This window comes from Rhinoderma darwinii, chromosome 3 (genome assembly GCF_050947455.1).
Source record: "Rhinoderma darwinii isolate aRhiDar2 chromosome 3, aRhiDar2.hap1, whole genome shotgun sequence".
Lineage (NCBI taxonomy): Eukaryota > Metazoa > Chordata > Amphibia > Anura > Rhinodermatidae > Rhinoderma > Rhinoderma darwinii.
In genome coordinates, this window is record NC_134689.1 from 56,076,635 (window position 1) to 56,095,872 (window position 19,238).

General features: G+C 42.3%; 1 protein-coding gene across 1 annotated transcript in view; it reads right to left on the reverse strand.

The window, feature by feature from the left end:
* Positions 1 to 18,175: 18,175 nt before the first annotated feature.
* LOC142748943 (catenin alpha-1) overlaps positions 18,176 to 19,238 on the reverse strand; it is a 148,036-nt gene continuing 146,973 nt past the window's right edge. The window contains exon 18 of the mRNA XM_075856366.1: positions 18,176 to 19,238. This exon is cut by the window's right edge and continues 180 nt beyond it. Coding sequence (XP_075712481.1) covers positions 19,131 to 19,238 — 108 coding nt within the window. The 3' untranslated portion in view covers positions 18,176 to 19,130.

The following is a 19,238-nucleotide window of genomic DNA, read 5'->3' on the forward strand; positions in this document are numbered from 1 at the left end:
AAGGAAATCTTTTAAATATATTTACAAAAACAAATTCGTTCTTTTTGAGGACAAAGGATCTCAATCAAGAAGATTTTCTCGTGATAAACAGGATAGAAGATTTAGAAACCGTTTTGCTGGCAAATCCAAAAGAAAGCCTACAACTAAATCTGAATACTTACATCAGGCACCCTCCTCTAACCTAAGGGTTATAACATAAAGTTACTTTCTAGAATTTCATCACCTACTTTAAAGGGGTTTTCCGAGTTATTAAAATAATTGGCCAATGTAGAAGGGATGCAAAAAAAAAAAGCTATTACTTACCTCACAGATTGGAGTCGTTCCAGTGCCGCCGCTCTATTAGGTTCCACCCCGCCACTGTGTATTGACATAGCTGCAGCGATGACATCCCCGTATACCCAGGTGATCGCTGCAGCCAAGCACTGGCCTCAGCGATCCTGTGCCGTATATCCACTGTGCCCAGTGATTGGCTGCAGCGATCATGTGGGAAAAACCACTTTAACCCCGTCCCAACATTTGTCGTATTGATACGTTGTGGAAAGTCAGCGCTTCCCACAAAATGTATCCATACGACAAAAAGGGAAGCCGTTACTGTGTAAAAGTACAGTTACAAAGTAAAGATGGCTGCTGTTCCTAACAGCAAGCAATCTTTACACAATGTCCCGGGTGGTGTCGCAGCCGCCCACCGGATCGGCGGGATTGGTGCTGTCTAGGACATCACTAATCCCTACCATGTATTCATGAGGAGGTGGCGGTGGTGCCACCCCAATGATCGCTACGACTGGTTGGTCTGCATAGACCGACCAATTGGAGCCATGGTGGGTGTTAAATACACCTGCTCTAGCTCTGCCCGCCTCATTCCGGTTAGGAACCGTGAGCAGAGCTGGTGTGTGACCATCTGTGAGCCAATACTTAACGGTTCTGAGGCCTTCTGGTCTTGCGATCCTGTCGTGTCATCTGCATCCTGCTGAGTCTCCTGCTGTGTGATCACTCACTGAGTGATCATCAACTGTGCTGCTTCTGTTTTGTTTTTTGTTTTTTAGCAGCAGCACTAGATCTGTCCCTAAATTTCCCAGCCCGTTCCCAGTTTTTTTTAACTGAAGTTTGTTCACTAAATTTTTGATAGCGTAGTCACATAGTTGTAGCTCAAATTTAGTGTAGTCAATTTTTTATACAGTTTTTTTCCAGCGATAGAGTTAATTAGTTAGGGTCAGGTAGTCAGGAATTTTTTTACAGTTTTATATTGGACATACAGTAAATTTCTTTCTCTTAAAGAGAACCTTTCACCTGCCCATACATGTACAGCTGAGTGCACCATGTAATAGGCAGGGCTGCACAAATCCTGGGGCACTTTACAGTTTTTCCCTATCTTTCTCCATTTTTAAATATCGGTGCCGTTATATTTGGCGCCCGATATTTAAATAACCCCCTGAACTGTCAATAGGGCATGTAATTGGCAAGGGGGACTATAACATCGCTGTGACACTGTCCAATCAGCTACAGTGTCACAGCAAGAGCTGGAGGGAGGGGAGCGAGAGTGCGTGCACGCGGGCACGCGCAGCTCCGCCACAACCACGGAACAGAAGAGGAGTAGAAGAATGTGAATTCTTCTTGTACTGTTCCATGGCGGCGGAAGTACCTTCGTTAGCGGCATCGGAGCTGTGCGCGCGCACACACTCTCACTCACTCTTCATCTGTCGACAACAAAGAACGACAAGACTGTGTGATCTCTCGTGAGAGATCACAGTCTTGCAGTCTTTGTCTGCCGAGAGCTGGCGTGAGAGTGCGCACGTATGCTCACACAGCTCCGAGCTGCGTGTGCGTGCACACACGCTCTCCTCTCTCCAGCTCTTGCTGTGACACTGTCGGTAGCTGATTGGGCAATGTCACAACAATGTTACCCGCTCCCTTGCCAATTACACACCCCATTGACAGTTCAAGGGGTTATTTAAATATCGGGCGCCAAATATAACGGTACTGATATGTAAATAACGGAGGAGGCTAGGAAAAATGTTTAAAGTGCCCCAGGGTTTGTTCAGCCCTGCCTATTACATGCTGCACTCAGCTGCACATGTATGGGCAGGTGAAGGGTTCTCTTTAAATTTTTATCTTATTCTGTTCTTTTTTTTTTTTTGAATATTAATATTATATGTGTTGAATCACTACATACCCCCCTAATAAAAATGTCCCAATCATCTCAAAGGGTCTATTCAGCCAAAGAGGCATACTCCATCCTGGCCTCTGACACTGATTCGGCCAGCGAGGGAGAAGAGGAAATTGACCTCCTCATCATCCTCATCCAGTGATGAGGAACCCCCCGCAAAGGCGCCCCAAGACAACAGCTGAGGCAACCCCCAAAATGAGTAATACCATGTGGAATCCGCCCCCTGAGAATTATGAGCCTCACATTCCAGATTTCATAGGCAGTCAGGCATTTGGTTTGAGACTTTTTCAAGGTCTTTTTCTCTGAGGATTCTGTTAATTTACAGAGTATATATACAAATATAAAAGATGTCAGCAATTATATATGTATACAATTGTGTCACGCACACTTAATGTCAGAAAAAAGGTCGGCTGAGTTAAGAGCTTGTCCCAAAAACTCTTTTACAAACATACAAAGACAAAATAATACTTAGCCGCTCAAATGACCCAAGTGATTCCACAAATTCAGTCCGGTGATGTTGGTGGTATCCTCCTCTAAAACACCTTGAAGAAAGTTAACAGCACAATAAATCTGGTTGATTTTACAAGCTGTTTTTAAAAAGTTCTGCTTGTGAGTAGCAATAAACATTTTTTTATCACAATTTACTGGCAGTACTACTCTATGTGTCATCTTTCTCATAGTAGGCTCATATTAACATCAGAAAGAGCCCTGGACAGCTGTAGGACTACCGAGCCCAGCCAGCATGGATACCTACTGCACAGCAATAGCCCAGGCTCATTTTAAGATCAGAAAGAGCCCATGACATCCACAGTACTACTGAGCCCAGCCAGCACAGGGATTTGCTGCACCAGTTTTAGGGTATGTGCACACACACTAATTACGTCCGTAATTGACGGACGTATTTCGGCCGCAAGTCCCGGACCGAACACAGTGCAAGGAGCCGGGCTCCTAGCATCATACTTATGTACGATGCTAGGAGTCCCTGCCTCGCTGCAGGACAACTGTCCCGTACTGTAATCATGTTTTCAGTACGGGACAGTTGTCCTGCAGCGAGGCAGGGACTCCTAGCATCGGACATAAGTATGATGCTAGGAGCCCGGCTCCCTGCACTGTGTTCGGTCCGGTACTTGCGGCCGAAATACGTCCGTCAATTACGGACGTAATTAGTGTGTGTGCACATACCCTTATTGTGGGGTTACTTTTCGTCAAGGTGTTTTAGAGGAGGATACCACTAGGATCCAGGGCCTTATTTTGAGTTATGACGCCCTTGGCACTTTTAGTGTGGATGCCCCCAATAACGCAGCTTTTCCGCTGCAAAAATCACAACATGTGCTAATTGTTGCATGTTTTACCTCCCCTATGAATTCAATAGGGAAAACCATGCTTGCGGATTAAAAAAATGCACCACAGGTCTATTTATGAACGTTTTTTTCGATTGTTTTTTATGCAGCATGTGGGTGAGATTTGTTTAAATCTCATCCACTCTGCTGCTACTCTATTATGCTGTAGATTTTTCGCAATGAAATCCGTTGCGGAAAATTCGCAGTGTTTATGCAACGTGTAAACTGACCCTAAAGGAAATGCTCAGTGCTACCCTGTTAACATTCCCTCCCCTGCCCCCCACATGAACACTGAGGCCAATTTCCCCTATTATTGATTAGGCCACAGTTTATTTGTATTTTTTCTTAAAAAAACACTCCTGCAGCGGCCTTCTTCCCGGCTGGAGCAAATTACGCCCCGCTGGTTACATCAGTACATTATCCTACTTTTAAAAGTAGGCCATTAAACTGAGGTAACCTTGGATCTTGTGATGTAAACTAACCAATGGACAGATGAGAGCTGTCACTGCTTAGTTTACAGTCACAGACCCAGGAAGGTAAATATAGTAATGGTTTTGCTTTTTTAGTTATTAGTGTTACTAATGTTTTATTTTGTGTTTTTTTTACAGGTTCGCTCATTCGGATTCAAGGATTACTTTGATGATAGCGTTTTTATGTTAAAAAAAATGGTTAACGAGGGTTGTGTGGGGGGTTTTAGTTCAATAAAATATTTTTTCTGTGTTTGTGTCTTTTCTAACTTCATTCCTACTGCCTCAGTAATGGCGGCTGTCTGACAGCATTTACTATTAAGGCGGGCTTAGTGTTATCCGGTGAAGAGGCTAACACTATTGGTGCCGGGAAGAGCCAGGTACAATCCAGTACCCGACCAACTGAAGTGATGGCCGACCAACTGAAGTGATGGCCGGTCACTGGGGCGGCCACAGGCTGTTATTATTAGGCTGGGAAAGCCCAAAAACAATGGGCCTTCCCACCCTGGTAATGCTAAGCTGCGGCTGCTTTATTGTGTCTAGCTGGTTATGAAAAATGGGGGGACCCCATGTTGTTTTTTTCAATTACTTATTTAAAAAAAAACAAAAGACTTTTAATAACCAGCCAGATACAATAAAGCAGCCGCTGCCTAGCATTACTGGTGGTGGTGGGTACCGAGGTAATAATAGGGGGTTAGTGTTATCCTCTTCACCGGCTAACACTAAGCCCCGCCTTAGTAATGAACGCTGTCTATCAGACGGCTGCCATTAAAAAAAATTTTTTTTTGCAGTTTTATGCGGGCAGAAAAATGTACCTCAAAATTCCTTCAGGAATTTTGAGGCACATGCTGACCTGCCTGCACTCTCTTTGCCACGTTTTTTCGACCACGGCCATTGAGCCATGGGCAAAAACACAGCGAAAACCTCTTTTTCTGCCAAAAGCGGTCAGACGGAAACGCCTGAAGAAAGGGCATGATGCTTATTTTTTCCGCTAGCATTTTTTTTCGTTGACAGGGAAAGAAAAGCCTTGGCCTACCATTGATTTCAGGAATTTTGAGGCAGATTTTGAATGGACAGCATTATTTGAAGTTCTTTTGCCTGCGTTTTTTTAAGCTGTTGAAGCTAATGCAAAAGACGCAGGCAAAAAATCACTCCAAACGAGCGCCGCAAGTATTTTCTGTCTCCTATTAATTTAAATTGAAGATCAGAGGTGGAAACCACTTGTAGACCATCAGCCTCCCACTCACAGCTGCCTGTAGATAGTGCCACACAGCCCCCTTGTAGGTAGTGCCACACAGCTCCCTTGTAGGTAGTGCTACACAGCCCCCTTGTAGATAGTGCCACACACAGCCCCCTTGTAGAGTGCCACACACTGCCCTTGTAGATAGTGCCACACACAGCCCCCTTGTAGGTAGTGCTAAACAGCACCCTTGCAGGTAGTGCCACACAGCCCCCTTGAAGGTAGTGCCACACAGCCCTATCGTAGGCAGTGCCACAAACCCCCTTGTAGGTAGTGCCCGGGGATTTTGCTCCTAGTCGGAGAACTTGATGTCTTGTTCCAGGGGCTTCTCCTGGAGCCGAATCACCGAGCCGGACCACCACGCCAGCAACGCTGTGGACGAGGATTCTGCTTCAGGAGTTGCCCCTGATGTCACTGTCCATATATGGACAGAGACATCAAGCACTGCGTCCAGGAGCGGATTCCCTGGCCACAGGGGGATTCCGCTCCTTCAGGGAGCTATGGTGGCACTATGTAACGGGGTGCCATCTACAGAGGTGGGGGGGTGCTATCTACAAGGGGGCTGCAAATCTCCTCCTCTTCACATGTGCTTCGGGCTGTGAGGAGGAGAGAAAGCACGGCCGTGGCAGTGGTTCAGTCCTTTCAGAGGAGTTTTGTGGCACTACTGGAGGGTTCTCACGGCAACCTAGGGTGCCGTGGCACCCCGGTTGGGAACCACTGCATTAAACAGTGCATCATTTATACATAGCTGCCCTGTACCTGGTGAGGCGCCCAACTGCTCTGCCGTCCGTTCCCCATATCGCTTCTTAGACTATGAGTCTAAGACACGGCCACTGTGACGTGAACAGCTCTGGCCAATCCAATAACAGACGGCATGTATTACAGTCTAAGGAGCGCTGGTGATGGGCACCCCCTACCCCTGCCCTGTGAATGACCTGACCACTGGTCGGTCAGGTCACAAGTTTAATTCCGCCCCCTCCTGCTGGATTCCCTCTGCACTGCATCCCCAGTGCATAGTGGCAAATACGGCCCTGCCAAGATAACTGGACTGAATTTGTGGAATTATTTGGGTCGTCTGAGCGGCTAAGTATTCATTTATTTTTTATTTTGTTAAATTAATGGTGGCCCAGACAAATTTATATGCCCAGTAATTTTTAGCCCAAAACCCCAGGTCATCACTTGCTAGGTGGACACCTATAGAGGCAGCGGAGATGATTACAATTTGGAGCCGTGTGCTACATATCGGCCGAGTAAAAAAAAATCTGAGATTAGGCAATACTAGAGTACGGAGATTTTATACAGCACCCTATTTTACTGCATGGCAATACCTCAGACACGTTTTGAAATAATTCTGAAATTTGTGCATTAAAAATTAAAATGCACAGTGCCCGCCACATATGACCGCCTATTCAAAATCAAGCTAGTCATTGATCATTTTTGCACCACATTTGAACAATTATACACCTCTGAAAAGAACATTGCAATAGACGAGTTCCTTGTACATTTTAAGGTGAGACTAAAATTCTGTCAATACCTGTCCAGCAAGAGGGCGACGTATGGAATTAAAACATACAAGCTGTGCGAGAGCAGTTCAGGGTACACCTACAAGTTTAGGGTTTATGAAGGGAGGCACACCAGGATTATGGTAGTTAGTTTGAAAAAGTGTGAGTTTTGGTGCACCCACTGCTGGATCGGGGTTATCACCTTTAAGTAGATAACTTCTACACTAGCATCCCACTTTTAACTGCCTCTCCACCAAAAGTACTAGAGCATGTGGCACTGTGCGCAAAAACCAGAGAGCCCTCTCTAAAACTCTGATTGGGCAACCACTAAGAAAGAGTAAAGCAGGGTACTAAACAGTGAGAATATGTTGCTGGTCAAGTATAAGGACAAGAGGGATGTCCTTATGTTGACCACAATACATGGTAGCGGCAGCACCCCTGTGCCTGTCTGAGGTAGCACTACAATGACCCCCAAGCCACATTACATCCTAGGCTATAATAAGTACATGGGAGGGGTTGATCTCTCTGATCAAGTACTGAAGCCGTACAGTGCCATGCAGAAAACAAAGATGTTGTACAAAAAGCTGGCCATGCACATGGTACAGATGGAATTGTATAATACTTACGTGCTATACGAATGTGCAGGCCGGACAGGGACATTCCCTTAGTTTCAAGAGGTGGTTATCAAGGACCTTGTATTTTGGAAACAGGAAGGGGAGGGAGTACTTCTAGAAGCGATGGTCCACGTATTGTACCAGGGCAACACTTTCCTAGTGAAATTCCCTCCCCTGGTAAAAAGGGAAGGACCCAAAAAAGGTGCAAAAAGTGTGTTACAAAAGGGGGAGAAGACGAGACAACTTATCATTGCGAAACCTGCTCTGAAAAACCTGGCCTGTGCATAAAGTTGTGCTTCAAAGTATATCACACATCCATGGATTATTAATTGAATAATTAATTTAAATGCTCACTATACCCCTAAATAATTTTCCTCGAGGGGTATAGTTTCCCAAATGGGTCTTACTTTTGGTTGGTTTCCACTGTTTTAACCACTCAGATGCTTTGCAAATGCGACATGGCCTCCGCAATCAATTCCAGCTAAATTTGAACTCCAAATTGTTCTCCTTCCCTTCTGAGCCCTGCCGTGTGTCCAAACAGCGGTTTATGAGCACATATGGGGTATTGTTGTACTCGTGAGAAACTGCTCTAGAAATGTTTATGTGCTTTTTCTCCTTTAGTTCTTGTGGAAATTTAAAAAAAAGTAGTGAAGCCTACATTTTATTGAAAAAAAAATATGTATTTTAATTTTCACGGACTACTTCCTATAATTTCTGCAAAAAACCTGTGGGGTCAAAATGCTCTCTATACACCGAAGTTATTTACTTAAGGGGTTTAGTTTCCCAAATGGGGTCACTTGTGTGGGGTTTCCACTATTTTGTACCCTCAGAGGCTTTGCAAATATGACATGGCAAACCATTCCTGCTAAATTTGAGCTCCAAAACCCAAATGGCGCTCCTTACCTTCTAAAGGACTGCTGTGTGTCCAAACAGCCATTTCTGACCACATATGGGGTACTGTTATATTCAGGAAAAATTGCTTTACAAATGTTGGGGTGCTTTTTTTCTTTAGTCCTTCTGAAAATTAAATAGTTTTCAAAATGGGGTCACTTTTGGGGGGTTTCCTTTGTTTTGGTACCACAAGACTTCTTCAAAGCTGACATGGTGCCTAAAATATAAACTAATAAAAAGGCGGCCCCAAAATCCACTAGGTGCTCCTTTGCTACGGAGGCCTGTGCTTCAGTACAATAGCACACTAGGGCTACATGTGGGATATTTATAAAAACGGCAGAATCTGGGCAATAACTATGGAAGCGTGTTTCTCTGGTAAAACCTTCTGTGTTAGGGCATGACCACACGTGGCGGATTTCCTCCGCAACTGTCCGCATCAATGCCGCACAGAATCTGCGTTGCAGATTCTGCTGCGGATCTGCCCAAAATGTGCAGTAAATTGATGCGGACTAGCTGCTGCGGACTGCGGTAAAAGTACTTCCCTTCTCCCTATCAGTGCAGGATAGAGAGAAGGGACAGCACTTTCCCTTGTGAAAGTCAAAGAAATTCATACTTACCGGCCGTTGTCTTGGTGACGCGTCCCTCCTTCGGCATCCAGCCCGACCTCCCTGGATGACGCGGCAGTCCATGTGACCGATGCAGCCTGTGATTGGCTGCAGCCTGTTATTGGCCTGTGATTGGCTGCAGCCGTCACTTAGACTGAAACGTCATCCTGGGAAGCCGGACTGGAGACAGAAGCAGGGAGTTCTCGGTAAGTATGAACTTCTATTTTTTTTACAGGTTGCTGTATATTGGGATCGGTAGTCACTGTCCCGGGTGCAGAAACAGTTACTGCCGATCGCTTAACTCTTTCAGCACCCTGGACAGTGACTATTTACTGACATCTCCTAGCAACGCTCCCGTCATTACGGGAGCCCCATTGACTTCCTCAGTCTGGCTGTAGACCTAGAAATACATAGGTCCAGCCAGAATGAAGAAATGTCAAGTTAAAAAAGCAAAACGCATCCGCAGCACACAGCATGTGCATGACAGCTGCGGACTTCATTGCGGAAATTAGAATCTCCATTGAAGTCAATGGAGAAATTCCGCCATGAGTCCGCAACCAGTCCGCCACTGCTCCGCAACAGACAGAGCATGCTGCGGACACCAAATTCCGCTCCGCAGCCTATGCTCCGCAGCGGAATTTTACGCATCGTCTAAACGAACACTGCTAAATTAAAGTGGAAGTCAATGGAGAAACGGCTCCGCTGCGGATTAACGCTGCGGAGTGTCCGCAGCGGAATTTAAGTGAAATTCCGCCACGTGTGAACCCAGCCTTACAGGAAAAAATGGATTCGAAATTAATTTCTGCACAAAAAAAATATTTTATTTGTAAATTTCACCTCTACTTTGCTTTAATTCTTGTGAAACGCCTAAAGGGTTAAGAAACTTTCTAAATGCTGTTTTGAATACTTTGAGGGGTGCAGTTTTTAAAATTAGGTGACTTATGGGGGTTTGAACTGGTCCCTGTAAAAACAGCCTTTTGAAATTTACTTGAAAACGTGACAAATTTCTGCTAAAGTTCTAAGCCTTGTAACGTCCTAGAAAAATAAAATGATGTTAAAAAAACAATGCCAATCTAAAGTAGACATATCGGAAATATTAATTAGCAACTATGTTGTGTGGTATAACTATTTGTCTTACAAGTAGAAACATTTTTTAATTTTTTTGCAAAATTTTGGTGATTTTCCCAATTAACCCCTTTCCGTCATAAAACAATTTTCAGATTGTAATTTTTTCCTCCCCACATTCCAAAAGCCATAACTTTTTCATTTTTTCGTCGATATACTCCTATGAGGGCCTGATTTTAGCGAGACGAGTTGTAGTTTTTCGTAGGGTCATTTATTGTGCCATATAATGTACTAGGTAACAGGCAAAAAATTATTTGTGGGGCGGAAAATTAAGAAAAACAACGATTCCTCGTTTTTTACACTTTGTTTTTATGGAATTCACCGTGCAATTAAAACAACATGTTAACTTTATTCTGTGGGTCAATACGATTACGGCGATACCAAATATATATATATATATATATATATATATATATATATATATATATATATATATATATATATATAGTTTTTTCTATGTTTTACTACTTTTATAAGGAAAAAACTAAGCGTAAAAAATAAAATTTATTTTGTGTCGCCAAATTCTGAGAGCCACAACTTTTTTATTTTTCCGTCGATTAAATGCTATGAGGGCTTATTTTTTGCGGGTTAAGCTGTAGTTTTTAATACTACCATTTTGGGGTACATGCGAGGTTTTGATCACTTTTTATTCAATTTTTTGTGGGAGATGTGGTAACCAAACAATAACGATTCTGGCGGTTAAATTTTTTTTTTTTACTGCGTACACCGTGTGGGTTAAATAACGATATATACAAATAGTTCAAACATTTACGGATGCTGCGATACCAATTATGTTTATTTTTTTACAATGCACTAGTGGGAAAATGGGAAAAAGTTTTTTTTTAAAAACTTTTAATATATTTTTTTTACATAAAAAATCACGTTATTTTACTAATTTTTACTTTTTCGCCCTAGTGGACTTCAACCAGCGATTGTTGGATCGCTTGCACTGTATGCTGCAATACTAATGTATTGCAGTATATCGTCTTTCTGACAGGCTTCTATTAAGCCCTGCCAGAGGACGGGCTTAATAGGAGCACAAAGATGGCAGACCTGGGGGACCTTCATTAGGCCCCCAGGCTGCCATAGCAGCCATTGCCACCCCGCGATTGCATTGCGGGGGGCGCGATGAACTGCTAGAGGGGGTTGACCCCTTCTTTCTAATTATTTAAATAGCATGGTAGCTATTGACCACGGCATTTAACGGGTTAAACGAGTGGAATCCCGTTTGTCACTGTGAAGTGTCGGCTGTAACATACAGCTGACACCCGCATTGTATGGGGCGGGCTCAAGGAGTGAGCCCGCTCCATACTTCCCCTACCCAGTTATGACGTAGCCATACATCAAATGTCGGGAAGGAGTTAAATACTGAATGTATCTACCAAATTTTACCACTAACAAAGTACAATTTGTCACAAGGAAACAATCTCAGAATCGCTTGGATAGGTAAAAGTATTCCAAAGGTATTACCACATAAAGAGACACTTTCGATTTGAAAAATGAGGCTCTGTCAGGAAGGTCAAAAGTGGCTGCAGCGGGAAGGGGTTAAGAGCTGAAAATTCAACAGCTGCTTTCAGAATTCCTTTGGTGTATGTACCTCAAAAGGAAGAAGGCAAAGGAGTCTATTCTCATGTATTTCCAGTACCCAAGCCAGAAGAAGATGGACATTTACTCATATCTGAGGTACTTAAAGAGGCTCTGTCACCACATTATAATTGCCCTATCTTCTACATACACTGCGCTCATTATTTAGAAAAACTATCTATTTTTACCACTTTATGAGTGATTTCTAGCTTTATGCTAATTAGTTTCTTAATGCCCAAGTGGGTTTGTTTTTACTTTAGACCAAGTGGGCGTTGTACAGAGGAGTGTATGACGCTGAACAATCAGCGTCATACACTTCTCTCCATTCATTTACACAGCACATAGCTATATCGCTATGTGCAGCCATATAAACACACTATAACGTTACTGCAGTGTTCTGACAATGAATATACATTACCTCTCTGTGATATTTCAAGCAAGGCAAACGTAATCTCGTTTTAAATGACAGTTTACATGGTAATCTCGCGAGATTACGTTTGCCTTGCTGGAAATATCACAGAGACGCTACAGAAGTGTCAGGATTCTGAATACACATCAAGTCCTGGCTGGAGGTAATGTATATTCATGGTCAGGACACTGCAGTAACGTTATAGTGTTTGTATGTGGCTGCACATAGCGATATAGCTATATCTTTATGTGCTGTATAAATGAATGGAGAGAAGTGTATGACGCTGATTGGTCAGCGTCATACACTCCTCTGTACAATGCCCACTTGGTCTAAAGTACAAACACGCCCACTTGGGCATTAAGAAACAAATTAGCATAAAGCTAAAAATTGCTGCTAACGTGGTAAAAATAGATTGTTTTTCTAAATAAAAAGGACTGCTGTCACCTACATTACAGCGCCCATCTCCTTTTGTAGGAGATAGGGCACCTATAATGTGGTGACAGAGCCTCTTTAAATCTAAAGAAGGAATTAAAGAGGGGGATCATCAAGTCAGCTTGTGCAATGCAGCATCCTGGAGACTTTATGGCTTGCTTGGATTTTAACCCCTTCCGGCCGCATCCCTTTTTCAGATTTTCATAACTTCTTTATTTTTCCGTCTATATAGTCCTATGTGGGCTTGATTTTTGCGGGACGAGTTGTAGTCTTTCGTAGCACCATTTATTTTGCCATATAACGTACTAGAAAACGGGGAAAAAATAATTTGTGGGGTAGAAAATGAAAAAACAGTGATTCCTCCACTTTTTATTTCATTTTTTGTGGGAGATTAGGTGACCAAAAAATAGAGATTCTGGCGTTAACAATTTTTTTCTTACGCCGTTCACCGTGCGGGTTAAATAATGATATATTGCAATAGTTCCGATTTCTACGGATGCGGCGATACCAATTATGTATATTTATTTATTTTTCTACTATGCTCTAGGGTGAAAATTGAAAAAGGGGGGTTTTTTAACTTTTAATTTTTAAATTCTTTTTACATAAAAAAAAAACTTTATTTAACTCAACTTTTTTTTATTAGTCCCCCTAGGGGACTTCAACCAGCGATCGTTAGATCGCTTGCACAATATACTGCAATACTAATGTATTGCAGTATATCGTGATTCTGACAGGCATCTATTAAGCCCTGCCTGAGGCAGGGCTTAATAGGTGCACAAAGATGGCAGCCATAGCAACCATTGTCCCCCCCCCCCCGTGATTGCATTGCGGGGGGCGCGATGAGCTGTTAGAGGAGGTCGCCCCTCTCTTTCTAACGATTTAAATGCTGCGGTCGCTATTGACCACAGCATTTAACGAGTTAAACGAGCGGGATCGCGCTCTAGCGTGATGGGGCACGTTACTCTGAAGTGTCGGCTGTAACAAACAGCCAATACCGGCATCGTATGGACCTGGTTCACTCCGCGAGCCTGTTCCATACTTCCCCTACCCGAATTTTGCGTATGGATACGTCAAATGTCGGGAAGGGGTTAAGAATGCTCATCTGCATATCCCTATCCACTTTTGATGCAGAAAATAATTAAGGATAGCTTGTGTCATGCAGTTTCAGATATTTATTCACCAGTTTCGAGCCTTTGGTCTATGCCCTGTTTAGAGATTATTAATGAAATCTAATGTTATACTTGTAGCTTTTCTGCGTCTCCAGGGCATTCATCTTGTTCCATACCTAGATGACTGGTTTGTCAAAGTAATGTCGATTCAATTGCTTCTATCTCAATCTCAGATAGTGACAGAATGTTTGTCCTCCCATGCTTTCCAGATAAGTTAGAAAAAATCAGACAGTACCATTCCAACAAAAAGATTTCTGGGATTCATTCTGGACTTTCAGACTGATAGAGTAATTTTCTTAATTCATCTTTTTGGGTTGATAGGCAACGGCTATCGGGCCTAGTCCTTGTACAAAGTCCTAATTAGTGGAATCAGAGAACACACAGACACAATTGTATGTTTGTAAATCAAGCTGGTTTTGCTTTATTGTCGGTGCATTCAGGGTTTATAAAGCCTAGAACAAAGAAGGAATTGGTATATACCTTATATGGTTACATATGTTGTTTTATCCAATCACAAGAGAACAACTCATCTTTAACATATAGACAAAGGCAGGCTCTCTGCTAAGGGCGCACGCAGGTACTTGTTTACGGATTAATCTATGCCATGTAAACAGGATTTTACATTCACCTGCATGGGTGTGGCTCTAGGTAAAGAGAAATGTAACCATTTACAAGAAACAGAAATATTCTTCTTGATGAACATAAAATGGTGGTTTGTCCTGCTCTTTCAATTCCCTCCTTTTGTTCATCAAAACACACCTCCAAGGTACTTCTTTTATTCATTCACTGTATTGTTAGCGTCACGAAGGTTCTGTGGACCCACTGGGCCGTGCCGCCTTGGCGGTAAGGCAGCTGGCCAACAGGGCACTGGTCAGAGTCTATAGTATATAGGGTACCTGTGTCAGCACGGACAGTAGCTTGGCAGGAACTAGGCAGCAGGTAGACGTCAGGCGTGAAGAAGCAGGACAGGCGTGGTATCCAGCACAGCACGACTACAGCTAAGCACGGCACTAGATCAGGATACAGGTTACAGGAACCACTGGGAGCAGGAAACACTAGGGGACCATTTGCATAGACAAACTATAGGGAACACAACACCGCTCAGGCATAAAACTAGGGGGCTGGACCCCTCTTAGAGTCCAGGGTACTCACGGGTTAAAGTTCGTCCATGAGGTCCCTACGGGATCCGGCAGAGGTGAGTGAACGCGATCGCTGGCGTCTCCTGTGGAGGCTGGGGCCAGCGCTTGCCGACTCGTGGCTGCGGCTGTCAGGGGGAGGTTGGAGCTGACAGCCCGCAGCCACGGACATTGCATGCATGCTTTGTGTCTGAAAAATCTGTCGTATAAATGAAGCATTTGTGAAAAAATGTAAAATGTTCTTTTTCACTCCAGATATCCACAAGATTCTGCAAAAAAACTATGGGGTTAAAAAAGTGATCACACCCATAGAAAAAATTCCTTCAGGGGCGTAGTTTCCAAAATGGGGTAACTTTTGGGGGGTTTCCACTGTTTTGGTCCCTCCAGTGCATTGCAAACGTGACATGGCACTGAAAACTATTCCAGCAAAATCCGCGCTCCTAAATCCAAATGACGCTCCTTCTCTTCTGAGCCCTCTATGGGTCCAAACAACAGTGTATTACCACATAGGGGGTATTGCTGTAATCAGGAGAAATTGCTTTACAAATGTAGCGGTGCAGTTTCTCCTTTATTCCTTGTAAAAATAAAAAATTTCTATGTTTTTTCAGAATAAAGTAGATTTTCATCTTTACACACTAATTTAAATAAATTTAGCAAACAAACTGTGAGGTCAAAATGCTAACTATACCCCTAGAAAGATTCCTTGAGGGGTGCAGTTTACAAAATGGGATCACTTTTGCGGGTTTTTTACTGTTTCGGCAGCACAAGAACTCTTCAAACCTGACATGGTGCCTAAAATATATTCTAAAAAAAGGAGGCCCCAAAATCCACTAAGTGCTCCTTTGCTTCTGAGGCCTGTGCTTCAGTCCGTTAGCGCACTAGGGCCACATGTGGGATATTTCTAAAAACGGCAGAATCTGGGCAATAAATATTGAGTTGCGTTTCTCTAGTAAAACCTTTTGTGTTACAGAAAAAAATGGATTCAAATGGATTTTTTCGACAAAAAAAAGAAATTTGTAAATTTCCCCTCTACTTTGCTTTAATTCCTGTGAAACACCTAGAGGGTTAAGAAACTTTCTAAATGCGGTTTTGAATACTCTGAGGGTGGCAGTTTTCAAAATAGGGTTATTTATGGGGACTTACTAATATATAAGGCAATCAAAGCAACTTTAGAACTGAACTGGTGCCTGAAAAAATAGGCTTTTGACATTTTCTTGAAAATATGAGAAATTGCTGCTAAACGTCGTAGACGTTTATGTACAATGCTAAGATTCCCTGCCTCGCTGCAGGACAACTGTCCCGTACTGTAATCATGTTTTCAGTACGGGACAGTAGTTCCACGGAGAGGCAGGGACTCCTAGCGTCGTACATAACTATGATGCTAGGAGCCCGGCTCCCTTCAGTGTGTTCGGACCGGGATTAGCGGCCGAAATACGCTCCGTCCATTACAGACGTAATGTGCTCGTGTGAATCCAGCCTAAAGATGTCCTTGATAAACTATGGGAGTATAAGATATTGGTCTCATTTTTGGAGTCAGATTATAAATCAGGGGAATACGTGGTCCGTTGCTGTCCGACTGACTCTGTATTGTCACACTTACAATTGGTAGTTGTCTAAAAAGTCCTTCCGTCCCACAAACAATTTATTCATACATTGTGTATTGTCCGTTGTTTGCTGCCCAGTAACCTCGACGATGTCCTACGATCTCACATGTGCCCGCATCCTCCCCCAGTTGATCGAGTACTTTTCTTAATTAATCTTTTTTGGTTGATAGGCACCGGCTATTGTGCCTAGTCCCCGTACAAAGTCCTAATTAGTGGGATCAGAGAACACACAGACACAAGTGTTTGTGTGTAAATCAAGCTGGTTATGCTTTATTGTCGGTGCATTCAGGGTTTATAAAGCCTAGAACAAAGAATGAATTGGTATATACCGTATATGGTTACATATGTTGTTTTATCAAATCACAAGAGTACAACTCATCTTTAACATAGAGACAAAGGCTGGCTCTCTGCTAAGGCCATAGGTACTTGTTTACTGATTAATCTATGCCATGTAAACAGTATTTTACATTCACCTGCATGGGTGTGGTTCTAGGTAAAGAGAAATGTAACCATTTACAAGAAACAGAAATATTCTTCTTGATGAACACAAAATGGCGCTTTGTCCTGCTCTTTCAAGACCCACAAGAAAAGATAGTCAAGATCCACTAAAACATAAAAAAGATTACTTGCTCAATCTGTTCTCATGTGGTTTCCGCCTCCATCGTAGCAGTTCCTTCAGTGAAGGTGATACAGAAGAGTCACGTCCCTATAGACTTAAGTCAGGACTTACAGGCCCAACTTAACAACTATTTATGTTCCTCAGTGCTTGCCGCTTTTTAGTTCTGCCTTGTTAGGGCAGAGCTGTGATTTCTGACTACAGCTTAGGCTTAGTTCACATCTGTGTCAGGTCTCCGTTCATGGGTTCCGTCTGGGAAACCCATAGGTTTCCGTTTGCATCACCATTGATTTCAATAGTGACTGATCCGATGCAAATGGTTTCCATTTGTCACCGTTGTGTAAGGGTACCGATTTGAAGGAATCTATAGCGCAGTTGACTACGGTATTGATTCAGTCAAAACAACGGAACCCTTACACAACCGTGACAAACGGAAACCATTTGCACCAGATCAGTCACCATTGAAATAAATGGTGATGCAAACGGAAACCTATGGTTTCCTTTTGGCTTCTGTTCCTGGATCCCCCTGACTGAAAGCTCAGACGGAACCCATGAATGGAGCCCTGACGCAGATGTGAGCGAAGCCTTAGGTACAGCGCCTGTACAGAGTTTGAGGTGGTCCGAAATCCATCTCTTGTCCCATTATTGGTTCAGGCTCCTGCTCTCTCCAGACTGGCTGTGGTATAAGTAAGTCTATCACTGGCTCACCAAGAAGTCAGTGCATGGAGAGCGAATTTATATTACAGCAAGAGCAGCACGATTATAAAATACTTCTTATGAAACGATCCCTCAGAAAAAGATCAGGTGAATAACAACATCATGTGAATAATACATTTACCTTTTCACCTTTTTTCCTATGCATTTTAGAGTCTCATTCCTGCTGGAAGCTGCAGCTGCTTTTCACTCCCTGCTGGTGGGTCAACTTGCTTGTCTGCCTTTTATCTAACCCTGTACAAGCGGTCATGTGAAATGTACAGGCTCTCTTCACTTAAAATTTGTCACTATGCTCACTCTTCAACTACAAAGTTTCAGAAAGAAGATAGTTTCCTATATCTGTAATGGCTGAAAAAAACAACAAAAAACGGTCTGTTTTTGGGAATAATAAAAGCGGTCTGTGGAAATAATCTAGCCATCTATGACACATAGAATTCTATTGAAAGGATTGGTCTCAGCAAAATAAAACCCTCTCAAAATAAAGCCAACCAGGCGATCAGGTGAGATAATAAAAATACAGACAGAAATTCAATACTATAATAAAGTATAAACAAACCAAGGACTTAAAATTTTGTAATAAAGTTTACTTTATTTGCAGCATAGAAATCAGATTTCTGCATTTATAATAAAATTTTTCAAAGCTTTTTTTCAGTGCAATGAAATGTATTTGAACAAACTGTATAAATTAGAATTATAAAAAGGGATGTGATTGGAAGAATTAAACAATAAAATTTTTTTTATTTTCTAAAACCCTGCCAAAAGAGATTGGATTTCTTCAGTTGGAAAACTATCTTTCCCATTAGCAGAAGGGCCACGGAGTCAAACAAATTATTTGCCCAATTTAATGACCCTGCGTCATTTAAGGGTAAAAAACAAAAGCTTTTCTCCAGAGATACAGTACAGGGTATCGTGCCATTCTGACTCCATGAAGTCTAGGTATATGTATTAAATTAATCAAATAAAGCAGCTATATAATATTGGAAACAACTATTATAAAGACAGAAAGCTTTAGTAACCAAGGGCCAATTATAATTGATGTAGTCACAGTATTATTGGCAATGCTAATAGAGCGAGGGTAAAAACAACTGTCTTCCATACTAGTGTCAGACTTTAAAAAAGTGGCATTCAAAAATAACATATATAAAGAGTAAGCGTTAACCATTATTTCATCAAATTAGTCAAAGCACAGGCAAAAATAAGGGAATTAAATTGGTTGTGCATAACGTGTTTAAGAAACGCATCATTCTATGATAAAAACACAAATTACTATAAAACCTCAGAATATAGCATGAAAATATTAAGGCTTAGATCACAGTTTTGTAATAGTCTATCATGCAGGCAATAGACACTTATGGGAAGCAAGATTTACATACCTTTCCATATAGACAACGGTGTCATTTAAATGCTATAAAAACACTTTTTATTTAACATTCTCCCTAATTATTTGCTACCCTCAGCTTGATTAATAGATACAACTGGCAAGTAAACAATGCAAAATATCACATCTGTCACATATACTTATATGCTCTCCATAACTTTAAATTCACTAAGCGCCTGAACAGGATTGACCAGTTTCTTCTGAGATGCACGTTTAATTTTGGTTTGGGTCTCGTCTTGCTTTTCTCT